Here is a 12951-nt window from a genome sequence, read left to right as displayed (position 1 = left end):
CAGTAACAAAAGCAGAATAAAAGTAAAAAAAAAAGAAAAGAAAAACAACAGTTTATTTTATTATTATATTAATAAATTAATAAATAAATATTATATATCATAATTTATTTATTTATTTATTTTCAGATAGACATGCACCCAAATCTTTTTCACCCCTTTGCTCACTCCAAATGTTCACTTTTTGTGAAGAGCTATGGTGGCTAGATCAAGCATTGCTGGTGGATGATCATGGATCTCAGGCTTCCTCCACGCTATAAAAGCTTAGCTCAAGGTCCAGAGAGAGGGAGCAAGAAGAATGTGTGGCAGATGTTTAATTTTAGAGAAGCATAAGAGCAAGCCAATGCTATGCACCCGAGGGACCAGCTGGTGGATTGAGCACTGCCATTTGATCACCGCAAAGTAGACAGCCACTATAGACTATAGACAAGGCATTTTCACTTCTGACCGAGTCAGCCTTCGCAAAACACACGAGGATCGGGATTAGCAACAGTTGATGTAATGTTGGCCACGATCACATTTGACTCCCATCTGCGGATGCACTTAGGAAAAGCAGGGTGACAGCCAGAGGATCTGTATTAAAGAGCCTGCAAGAGCAATTGTTTACACAGGTCCACTCTGCCACTCTGCCTGCCACCATCACTCATCAGCTGACTGCATTGCTTCACTTTCCAACTTATTTTCTTCCGGCCTCTTTAAAACCTTTCTTTCCCCATTTATCCTAATTGTTATTATGGACAAATATAAATTATTTGTTTCCTCGAGTGGTATGCCTCAAGTCAAAGCTCTTACTACTATATATATTGTTTTCAATATGTTTCAATATACAGTGGGTAGGGAAAGTATTCAGACCCCCTAAACTCTTTGTTGTATTGCAGCCATTTGCTAAAATCATTTACAGTAAGTTCATTTTTAAAACCAACACTGCATCCCTCCACCAGATGGGGCTTTATGGCAGAGTGGCCTCTCCTTAGTGCAAGACACATTCAAAAACACCTCAAGGACTTCAAGATGGTGAGAAATAAGATTCTTTGATCTGATGAGATCAAGATAGAACTTTTTGGCTTTAATTCTAAGTGGTATGTGTAAAGAAAATCAGGCTCTGCTCATCACCTGTCTAATACAGTTCCAACAGTGAAGCATGGTGGTGGCAGCATCATGCTGTGGGGGTGTTTTTCCGCTGCAGGGACAGGACAACTGGTTGCAATCAAGGGAAAAATGAATGCAGCCACGTACAGGGATATCCTGGATGAAAACCCTCTCCAGAGTGCACAGGACCTTAGACTGGGAGTGGCTTCACAACAACTCTGTGACTGTTCTTGAATGGCCCAGCCAGAGCTCTGACTTAAACTCAATTAAGCATCTCTGGAGAGACCTAAAAATGGCTGTCCACCTATGTTTACCATCCAACCTGTCAGAACTGGTGAGGATCTGCAAGTATGAATGTCAGAGGATCCCCAAATCCAGGTGTGAAAACTTGTTGCATCTTTCCCCAAAAGACTCATGGCTGTATTAGATCAAAAGGGTGCTTCTACTAAATACTGAGAAAAGATTACTTAGGACCATGTGATATTTTGATTTTTCTTTTTTAATAATGTAAATCTGCGCAAATATCGACAATTTTGTGTTTTTTTTTCTGTCAATATGGGGTCCTGTGTGTACATTGATGAGGAAAAAAAACTTAAATTACTTTAGCAAATGCCTACAATATAACAAAAAATTAATAATTTAAGAGAGTCTGAATACTATCTGTACCCTCTGTATATGTGTATATACACTACCATTCAAACAGTCACTTCGAAATGTCCTTGTTTTTGTTTATAAAATATAAATATAAATATAAAATAACACATATGGAATTAGGTAATTACGTAACAACAACAAAATCAACAGTTAGTAGTTATTTTAAGACACAGAGGTCGGCCTTTCTGTAATAGTTCTTTTGCGAGAACAGTATCGTCAAGTGCATTCACAAAATCCGTCAAGCACCATAATGAAACTGGCTCTCATGAAGGCCGTCCCAGGAGGGCGAGACCAAAACCTACCTCTGCCGCAGACGAGAGGTTCATTTAGAGTTATCAGCCTGAAAAATGACTAATTACCAGCACCTCAGATTAGAGGCGTTATAAAATCTTTACAGAGCAGAAGTAGCAGAAACATCTCAATATCAACTGTTCAAAGGAGATCAATGCACATTTTGGGCGCCTTCAGCATTCCTTTACAATGTAGAAAGAAATAAAAATCAGGAACGATCATGGAATTAGAAAGTGACCCCAAACCTTTGAACGGTAGTGTATATATTTCTAAAATATCAGCCTTGCCTTTAGCATTGCATTTTAAAAAATAAATGTAACATGGACAAACCTAAGGAACTAACAACCATATGATATGCTGTAAAATCTCTCTCTCTCTCTCTCTCTTTTCTCTCTCTCTCTCTTTGTTGTTTTGACATGACTAACTACATTTTTTAAAAATTTGGAATGTAGCAAAGTCAGATAGCTTACTGCATTCATTTTGTGTAAAGTGTGTGAGTGCGTACACACATATGCATTTGCAATTTCTAATTACATTTAAATAAACTAAAGAACATTCTGTTTAATTGCTGTATCATTAAAAAACATGGGGTGGTGCCATAACATCATGATTTAACACTGCAGAGATTAAAATCTAAAGGAACTAAACATTATTATGAATTAAACAAATAATATTACAAAGGCTAAATGTAAATTTCATTCAGTCTTACCTTGCAAGAAGTGTCCACTGTAAGAACTGGAAAATATAATTAATAAATAACAAATAAACAAAAGAGCAAAAAAAAAAAAAAAAAAGAATTCCTCCCGCGTCCCGTCCTAAGTTTAGCCATATACAGATCTGGCCTTTAAAAACGCACGTTTCAAGAAAAGGGATTCTGCGACTTGCCACGGCTGCACGCTGCAAGCTGTGAAAATGCCCTTCATTACCAGTAGAGGGCAGTCATGTTTCAGTCTAAAGTATTGTGTTTCTTAGGCACCCATTGACAGCAAGCGACAGAGGTCATAAACGTGTCGAGCTCAAATTGTAAATACTGATATGTATTTATTCTTTATTTTCTTCTCCTTCAATGGTTAAACTTCGTTAGCTGCACTTTCTTCATTTAGTATTATTATTATTAGTAATAGTAGTGATACTAGTAGTGCCCCGAATTTATTATTATTGTTATTATTCTTAATATTATTGTAACGCACCTGCGCATGTGTGGAAAAAGCCTAAAACAATATTGTTTTATTGTGTTTATGTGCTTTAAATATACACTAAACAATAAACACTGCCTTTTGCAAAGTGAAAGTTAGTTGCACATGCGGCTTTTTGATCAAAAGGCTGATAAACGCGTGCGCAGATATGAGCAGATTTATCGATAAAACTACAGACATAAAATGAACAAACAAAAATATATGCTACTCCCTAAATACAACGCGACAGCACGCAGAATTTCCAGGCTTTGACTGTGCGTTCTCCATTTAATAGTACTGTAGTAGAACACTAAAAAATGCTGGGTTTCTGTAAACACATCGTTGGGTTGTTTATGCTGGGTCAGGAACTTTTTAAACACACTGTTGGGTTGCTTTTGCTATGAATACTAAAAGTGCTGCATGATTAAACTCAATGGAAAAAACGGAAAAAGAAACTTCTCCGTTTCCTCTTTTTTGTTCCAGTGTTTATGCAGTAAACCCATGGGTGAACACGATGATTTAAGAATTAAATTGAATTAGAATTAAATACGAATATATATAAGTGCCATTTTAATTCAAATCCAACATTTTAATGGTTAGTGATTGGTGCATGGGCGTCAACTCGCACGTTCTGTAATATTCTATTGTCATTCATATTGTCGTTGTTTTAGAGCTCTTTACTAAAGCATTCTCTAGTTAGTAAGTAACTAGAGAATGCTTTATTAAGTGTTTATTAAGTACAATCAGCAAATAAAAGATAAATTAATAAATAGCTTTAAATGGTACTTCAGCGTAGTAAAAGTACTCTAGCACGAGTTTATATATAATGAAAATATTATGTATGAAGAAAATCTAATTTATATTTTTGTGTTTAATAAAATTCTTAACATTTTAATGGTTAGTGCTTGTTGCAGACATTCACACTATTTTTGGGGTAGCGCTTGGCTTTTACAGGCTATTTTACACTGATCAGCAGTGGACGCCCCGCCGTAATCAGCAGATCAAAGGAGCAGTTATCGGCTTTGACACGTAGCCTTCTGAGTTTGGACGCCAGGGTTGGTTGGTTGGTTGGAAGCATACACACTCACAGTACAGTATGAGACGCGGCGCGTGGACACACACAAACTCTCCGTAGACACACACACAATCTCTCCATGCAGATACACCGTGCAGAGAACAACTTCGTAATACACCTGGCCATTAATTAAAATGAATATTTAGAACTAAAAAAGATGCTTTAAAATCTATCTAAAATTCATTTATCTGCGTGTATAAACCCACGGCTCGCACTCATATAGGCTACCTGATAGATAAATCCTGGCTTTTCCAACATGCCAGCGCGCTCCGATGTAAGCCGATTTATTCAAGTCATAATAAGAGAATATATAAAGAGATAAATAACATAGAAAAAGCATAATGTGACTGTCCATACAGTAAATAAAAAGAAACGGTATAAAATCCATCTATTTAGTCTGATTTAATTGCTATCATTAATCTATCTATTTAAACCTATCTACTTTAGGCATAGACGTCCGCTCTGTCTTCTTAATTCGTCTAAACCCCCCTACAGTATTTACCAACAGCGCACACAGTTTGATAAATTCACACCTATTGAAAATGAAAGGTAATAAGAGATTCTGCAAAATCTTCTGACACAATGCTTGCTCTGAAGGACTATACTCGACAAGAATATAGAGAAAATACATACATAATAAAAACTTTATCTGTAAGCCAGGCCGACCAAATTTTTCATTTCCTACTGAAGTAGTTAAATATGCTGATACTGTAGATACTTTGATTACATTTTAAAAGTACAATCACAAGTAAATTACAAACTGCATGTAATGTTGTAAAATGTAAATAAAACAGTATACACAAATATATGTTATGGTAGTATATAAAATAAAAAAGCTCAATGAGTGTTCAAATGTAAAGCAAATGCAAATCCTAATTTATTGTGTATGTTTAACTTCATTCAGCCGTTTGTTATATGAAAAATAATGTTCCTACCAGCCTACTATTATTTTCTGGTTAAATTTAAAGATGCACGCGTGTATGACGAATACAAAGAATACGAAAGTGAATAATGTTTAATAAAGTTAGCCTAATACAATATTGTTTCCAATGCTGAAGCAAACATTATTCTGTTTAAATCTATTCCCTGAATACATCGCGACAGCGTGCTCTAAGGTGACACCCACAGAACTCCTAGTTACTGTAATGCCTCTTCTTACCTTTCATTCACGATAGGTGTGAAGTTATCAAACCGGTTTTGCTGATGGGGGAATTCACAAAATTGTGGAGTTTAAAACGATTTAACAAGACCGAGCAGACGGTCTTAAAATGTATTTCACCATCAAAACTGTATTGAAACAAAATTGTGTATTCTCCTTATTTAATATCGCTTCCGGGACATTGTTGTCCAAACGTTGTATGTCCATGAAAAACAGTGAAACTTAACCACAAACAGAAAGGACGAATGAAGGAATGTATGAATCAATAACACCTTTACCATGTTTAAATGAATAAAGAGTTACTGCATTATGTTTCAAGACATCCTTAATTCACATTCTTTTTCTAATTATATTGTTACAGGGTGCGGGTGTGGATATCCGCACCATCAGGTTTTACTGATTATAAGAGTCCTGACGCAGGGCTTTAGAGGGGGTCAGTGAGCAGAGCTCCGCCGTCTATGCGAGAACAGACGAGATTCTGTAAACTAAAACACCTTTTACTGGTGCGACTAAATGATCACTCGGAGTGTCGCGGTATCACAACCCGGCCCGTTCTGAACAGTTCATGTGCGGTTCTGCCCCTCGCGCGAGTCGCGTCGTTGTATACATATTCACAAATACTTTAACAACATACACTTATCATAAATTGCATTTTTATGAATGTCACATATGAAACGCGCGCACAAACACATACTTATATAATATATTGACATACAAACACATACTGTATACACATAAAAACTTAATATATTCAGTAAATTTGTGAATTACACTTAAAAAAATTATAAAGTCTGATTTGATTGGTACCATTAAACAGTTTATTTCTATTTATTTTATGTTTTGCTGGCGAAATACATTTTAGGCAGAGACGTCTGCTCGGCCTTGTTAAATAGTTTTAAACCCCTCAATTCTGCCAATTCCCCCATCCGGATTGATACCTTCACACCTACATCAAAAGTGAGAAGAAGAATTACAGTAACTGAGCGCGCTGTCCCGTAGTATATACTGTACAATACGCGTTTATCAGTCTTTTGATAAAAACGCTGCCTTTTGAAAAGTTAAAGTACTAGCCGCGGGTTTCCGCACGCGACGTCAGTCATAAATTCACATATGATGGAAGAATTTCAATCATAAATCCACAATCACATTTCATCTATAATTTTCAGTCCTGGTCAAATAATGGATTAAATAATTATTTAATGCTGGACACAAACAGCTAAACATGCTTATTATTATTCTAAAAAGCCCAAAGCACTTTGTGAATATTTACTTTATATGATCAAATTTTATATATATATATAAATATATATATATATATATATATATATATATAGTTCATTCATGATGGCGACACATTTTTACGTTTTAAATAAGATATGTTGGCATATTCACAAATCAGGACATTCGCATAGTTAACACTATCAGATTGCCTACTATCAGGAAATGTAATTAATTTCAACACCACAGAGGCAATGCCATGTCTTTTATTGTTTTGTCCCTGAGACATTACAAAAACTATATAAGAAACTTTTAAAGCACGAATTTGCGCATCTCATTTCATCATTATGAAAATAATATGAAGCACAAATACACACATTCATAATGAAAGATCTATTGTAAAACAAAGGTAAATTCATGTTTGCTTCAGCATTGGAAACAATATTGTTTTAGGCTTACTAATTATACACAATTCTCAGTCGTACTTGCTCTGGCATTTAGATAAAGTTCTTCCATGCGCCATCTGGTGGATATTCAGTGAAGCACAATGCATTTATTTAAATTCCCAAATGTTGCTTAGGGCAAGTCGCGGCAAATTGCGGCATCTCACGGGAAAACACGCGCATTCTTAATGGCCACATCTGTATGTATTATATGTATTAAATGACTTTAGTGATCATGGCCCTTATTATACCTGAACATCCATATGATTCTTTGCTTGTGAAGTCTTCAGGCACGGCTAAGCCAGGTTCACACACACAGCTGCCATAAACAGTACCACACTGAGCACCTATTCCACAAGAAGAAGAATTGCTGCATTGTGAATGCCCTGTGGACAGGAGGATAATGGGTCAATTAAACAAACAGTGATGAAAAGTCATGTCAGTTTCATGGGATGCCATGAACATTTGTAAACATTTTTATTCACTCACTTTAGCTACAGTACATATAATTGATTATTTTTGCTGTCTGATAACAAAAGTCTATTTACAATCACTGCTGTCATACTGTTTAATATTGTAACAACATAATTATGACCAGTTATGAAAGACCAATAATGCATTAGATTCTTTAAAAATACATAATATTTGATTTAATACTATTAATAGTTTATTGCTGATTAGTTTTCAGAGGCTCTCTTTTCCAATTAAGGGGAGGAAGTTTTTTTTTTTTTTTTTTTAAACAATGAAATACGGATTTCACTGATTGTAAAGCTACAGAATGCAAACCAATGTAAAAAGCAAATGTAAAACTAAAAAAAACTAAATGAATGAGACATGTAAAAAAAATATTTAAGGTTTATTATTCGTATTTTTATTGTATGTGAATAGGATTGACTTATAATAATACCATCAGTGCTAATACACTGTGTCACAGCTGAAAACACCAACTTTACGATTTTAAAATAATAATAATAATAATTTTATAATAATAATAATAATAATTATTATTATTATTATTAAGCGTACACCCCCTTACCTCTTCCCTTCTTTCCTTCCTCCCTTGTCTAATCCCTTTCCTTCCCCTTTTTCCTTAAAAATTCATCCTTTTCCCATAAGACCTCGTCTCGTATCTGTGGTGTGACCCAAGTCAAAGCTCTTACACAGGCAAAGCAGGCAACCAAGAGCTGATAAACCTATTCATTGTTTATTATTTATAAGTTATTCTTATGCTGAATCACCTCCAGAACTTTCTCTGAGTAGAGTAGGTGTTTCAGAGATTTTAGAATGGCAATTAATCAATCAATCAATCAATCAAGAAAGAAAGAAAGAAAGAATGGAAGAAAGAAAAAATAAAGGAAGAAACAAAGATCTATGTGGTAAAAATTCATTGATATGTTACATGGATATATGGATTGGTCTTATACTTTCACTGCTCATTAAAAAATACATACATTACAGTAATTTAATCAGTTGTAACCATAAAATAAGCATGTTTATGCAGAACAAACTAATGAGAAAATATAATTGCATTAGTTTTATTCTGAAGCATAATTAAATAAGGTAGTTAAGTCAAGTCAAAGTTTAGTAGTTCTCACGTGTAGCATAGGTATTCTTGGTGGGCCGGAGGTAGTAGACTGTGAATCCTCCACTGCAGGGTGTATACTCTGTGTAGTTGATGTTTGAATTACACGTGAATAAGTTGTAAGTTATGTTTCCACTGGTGGTAGCATGTGAACAGGAAGAGACAACCTGGTCTCCACCTACACCGATGAAGCGATACCATCCCTCCACCAGGTTAGTGTCACTCTTAACCGAAGTTTTATTGCAAAAGCCAACATTCCGCCACGGATCGGAAATGTTTTTATAACTGGAACACGAAGCTGAGGATGAGACTAAACATATTTTTTGTTATTTAAAAGTCTTACATGCTTGTGATTAAGATTCATCACATTTACATCTCATTGGTTAACACTTGTGGTTTTACATTATTGATTATTGGTTTAAACTTCTATTTAAAATACTACTACTACTACTACTACTACTAATAATAATAATAATAATAATAATAATAATAATAATAATAAATAAGAGTTTTTAATAATTGTAATATAACATATAACAAATTAAATAAATATATATATATTTTTAAACTTAGTAAAAGAATCTTTAAATCTTTAAGCAAAAAGCAAATTTTCATTTAATTATAATCTTAATCAATACAGTGTATTCTATAATATTTGTTTTGTTTAATTTAAGCTCTGTGTTTATTGCGAAAATTTGCATACAGGGTCATGCATACTTGTATATAGGGTCATGGGTGGCCTGCAGCCTTTATTTAAGGTATACAGGTAAGGCGGGGTACACTATGGTAGGGGTGTCTGTTCTTTCTAGGATACGCACATTCACAATTAGTCTAATCTGGACTGTGGGAAACTAGTGTACCCAGAGGAAAGGCACCAAGCAAGGGAAGGACATGCAGACTCCATTCACAGAGACCAAGATGGGAATTAAACCCAGACCAGGGGGTGCAAGGAGGAACTGCTACAAGTCAGATTAATTTGTGTGATATCAAATATGTCGACTTTATCTTCATTTGTAAAGTAAATAAAGCACAAATTAATTATAACAATGAACGCATAAAAGGTTGATGTTGTAACTTGATAAAGTATCCTGAAATGTTTTGCAATAATTTTACATTATATACTCATTAAGTAAATAAAAGAGAGAAACATTCATGTAATAAACTTACAGTATTGAAAAGTGCTGATGTTTGTGATTACAGTCAGAAGAATTAAAGCAAACCCTGGTAAAATATAGAAACAAAATCCTGATTTATTAATACATTCAATTCAATGTTAGATAATTTCATAAGTGTAATCAAGTTTGCAATAAGTATCAGGCACTCACACAGGTCAAGGGAGTTCATCTTTCCTCTTCCTGTCCTCTCCTGGTGTATCGAAAGACTGCAATGACAGACAAGCTCAGGTGTGTCCAACTGACCAGTGGTGATGACATCATCAGGACAAGGACCAATAGAGAGTAGCGGCAGTGACTAGATATGGCTTGTGTATCACCTTTCTGTATCATGCCTGGCTTTATTTTATAAACCCTAAAAAGGAAAGTCATCAATGTAAAGATTTTCCTCAAATCATCCTACATGAAATGTTTTGTGGTAATGTAATTAACCAGGATCTTGCTTGGGTATTATATAACCTGGGGTTTTGGTCATAGCAGATGGAAGCTGTGTACCACAAATTTTAATGAGTTTCCATGGCGATGCATCATCATAAACATTTCACTTAAACAACTGAACAAAGGTTTTTTCTCTTGAGGTAGTACTGGTAGGAGGAATTCTGCATATATTCCAGGAAATCCACATCATAGTCAAATGTTGTGGTGGGCTGTTGCTGTGGTGTTCCTCCTCTCTTTGTATGTCTTCACAGTATCTCTTCACAGGCTTCTCAGGTGCTTGTTTAGTCCCTTGTTATTTCAAGACTGGACTACTTTAACTCACTCCTGGCAGGCCTGCCTCTGTTCACGATTCATCCTCTGCAACTGATCCAGAATGCAGCAGCACGTCTCATTTTTAACCATCCCAAGTTCTCCCACACCACCCCACTCCTCCGCTCCCTGCACTGGCTTCCTGTAGCTGCCCGCATCAAATTCAAAACACTTATGCTTGCCTACAAACTAAAAATGGCCCAGCACCCACTTACCTCTCTGATCTAATCACACCACGCACTGCATCACGTTCCCTCCGATCCTCCAGCACTGCTCGCCTCATCCCACCATCTCTCAGGGATCGAGGGCGGCATTCATCCAGGCTCTTTTCTGTTCTGGCACCTAGGTGGTGGAATGAACTTCCTCTAGATGTCCGTACAGCAGAAACTCTGACTAATTTTAAATGACGACTCAAGACGTATCTGTTTCTGCAGTACTTAGACTACGTATCTACGAAGTGGACTCAACTTCCTATGCTCACATAAAAAGAACATACTTAACTAACTACTTACCTGTGATCTCGTTTACAGAAGGTGCTCCTGTTACAATTTCCGAGCTGCTGTCTCCATACCATTATAATTTTTTGTCTTTCAAGTGCCGGCTATTAAAACTACAGTACATCATGTTCTCTGAGTTGAAATAAAATGTGTGTGTGTGTGTGTAATAATAATAATGGTTGTGCAATCATATATTTTTCACTTGTTTGCATGTCACATTTTACATGACACTGTGTTTTTCAATTAACCCCGATTGCCCCTGAGCCCTGATTCTAGTTTGTGAGCGAGGCAGGGGACTGACCGGAAATCTCCTCAGGTCTTCCCATTAAAAGCTTCTAAATTTGTACAACAATACTCACTCCCTCACTCATCTTCTATACCGCTTCATCCTGTATTCAGGGTTGCGGGGACCGGGAGCCTATCCCAGGAGGCTTAGGGCACGAGGCGGGGTACACCCTGGACAGGGTGCCAATCCATTGCAGGACACACACACATACACACACTCATTCACACACTATGGGCAATTTGGGAACGGCAATCAACCTAACCTACAGTACACTTTAAAAATTATTCTGTGTTATAAAAAAGTTAGTTACCTTAATAAAATCTCTAAAAGTCACATACATGATTGTTTGAGTTAGACAAATCAAAATAAATGCCTAAAAAAAAAAACTATTCATTTTGTCTTAAATTTACACTATAATTTAAGTTTACTTCACTAGTAAAAATCAGTATTTGACTAACTGAATTATATTTTTAACATGCACTTAATATTTTTTGATACATTTAAATCAAAATATCTGTTAATGGAGTAATTGTACTGATTAGTTTCAAGAACTACATAATATAAATTATTCCAACTCAATATTCTTTATTTTTAACAACAAAAACTTAAATAATTGGGTAAATTGCCCTGTGCAAGTGCTCATGGGAAGTCTGGTGTAACATCAGAGACAAGAAGGCTGTGAGGATGTGAGAATGGACATGAAGCACCTGGAACATTCTGGAACATTCCTTACAAATCCTGGTGAGTAAACAGCTAACACACGTTACTGTAATAATGACTCTGTCTGCCTGCACACACAACTTTATAGGGTGTGAGTTACTGTTCTGAATCCTGTCACAGCCGAGCTCTAGAGCTAACCATAGCTAGCAACAGGCCAGTCCACCGAACCACTGAACCGCTCAGCTAAAGCGCGGTTAATACACACACTTAAAATCTGGTGTGGAAGGAGAGATTTAACACCGAGCAGCAGCGCGTGCATGTCCGGGTTTCTCGGTGTGACCGGCCGCGGTTGTAAATTTCTCCCACCAAACGCGGTGATTTTGCGCAGCCAACCGCCACTGTGGCGAGGATATAAAACTAACATGTTCAAATAATTTGCGTATTTGTAACAGTCCACCTCACACACTGAACTCTACTCTGCTTGGTCACTCCGACACTTTAAGGAGGAAACGCAGACCAAAGCAGGTTTAAACAGCAGAAATGAGGTGTAGTGTCCGGGTTCTGGCACTGTTTAGGCACCTGGGTTTGACAGCGTTTTATCCGTTACTGTAAGTATACTGTGAGTATTTTTAACATGATTAAACACTGAGCACGCTGCAGTAGAAAACTGCTTGAAAAACGTAAATGCATCAGCTGTGAGTCCAGCGGCAGTAACACTGCAGAGAGCAACAGCTCTGAGTCCAGCAGAGCTCCGAGTCCAGCACAGCCCCGAGTCCAGCACAGCTCCAGTCATAATTTACAGCACTAGAGGCAGGCAGTTTGATTAGAAGAGTAATGCTGCATACTGTAGCTTTGTTTAAAACAATAGAACTTCAAACTTTTTACTTAAGTTAAAATCATAAGTAC

The 12951-nt window shown here is 36.3% G+C and overlaps 1 protein-coding gene across 1 annotated transcript in view; it reads right to left on the bottom strand.

Moving 5' to 3' along the window:
- Nucleotides 1-10027, bottom strand: part of LOC128507003 (adhesion G protein-coupled receptor E3-like) — a 29819-nt gene extending 19792 nt beyond the window's left edge. Inside the window, exons 1-5 of the mRNA XM_053477619.1 lie at nt 10009-10027; nt 9851-9904; nt 8697-8981; nt 7353-7487; nt 6379-6386 (exon numbers count right to left, since the gene is read on the bottom strand). Of these exons, the coding sequence (XP_053333594.1) occupies nt 6379-6386; nt 7353-7487; nt 8697-8981; nt 9851-9904; nt 10009-10027 (501 nt within the window). The remainder of the gene's footprint in view (nt 1-6378; nt 6387-7352; nt 7488-8696; nt 8982-9850; nt 9905-10008) is intronic.
- Between the last annotated feature and the right edge of the window lie 2924 nt (nt 10028-12951).

The sequence above is a fragment of the Clarias gariepinus genome, chromosome 18 (genome assembly GCF_024256425.1).
Source record: "Clarias gariepinus isolate MV-2021 ecotype Netherlands chromosome 18, CGAR_prim_01v2, whole genome shotgun sequence".
Lineage (NCBI taxonomy): Eukaryota > Metazoa > Chordata > Actinopteri > Siluriformes > Clariidae > Clarias > Clarias gariepinus.
This window is presented reverse-complemented; position numbering and strand designations above follow the sequence as displayed.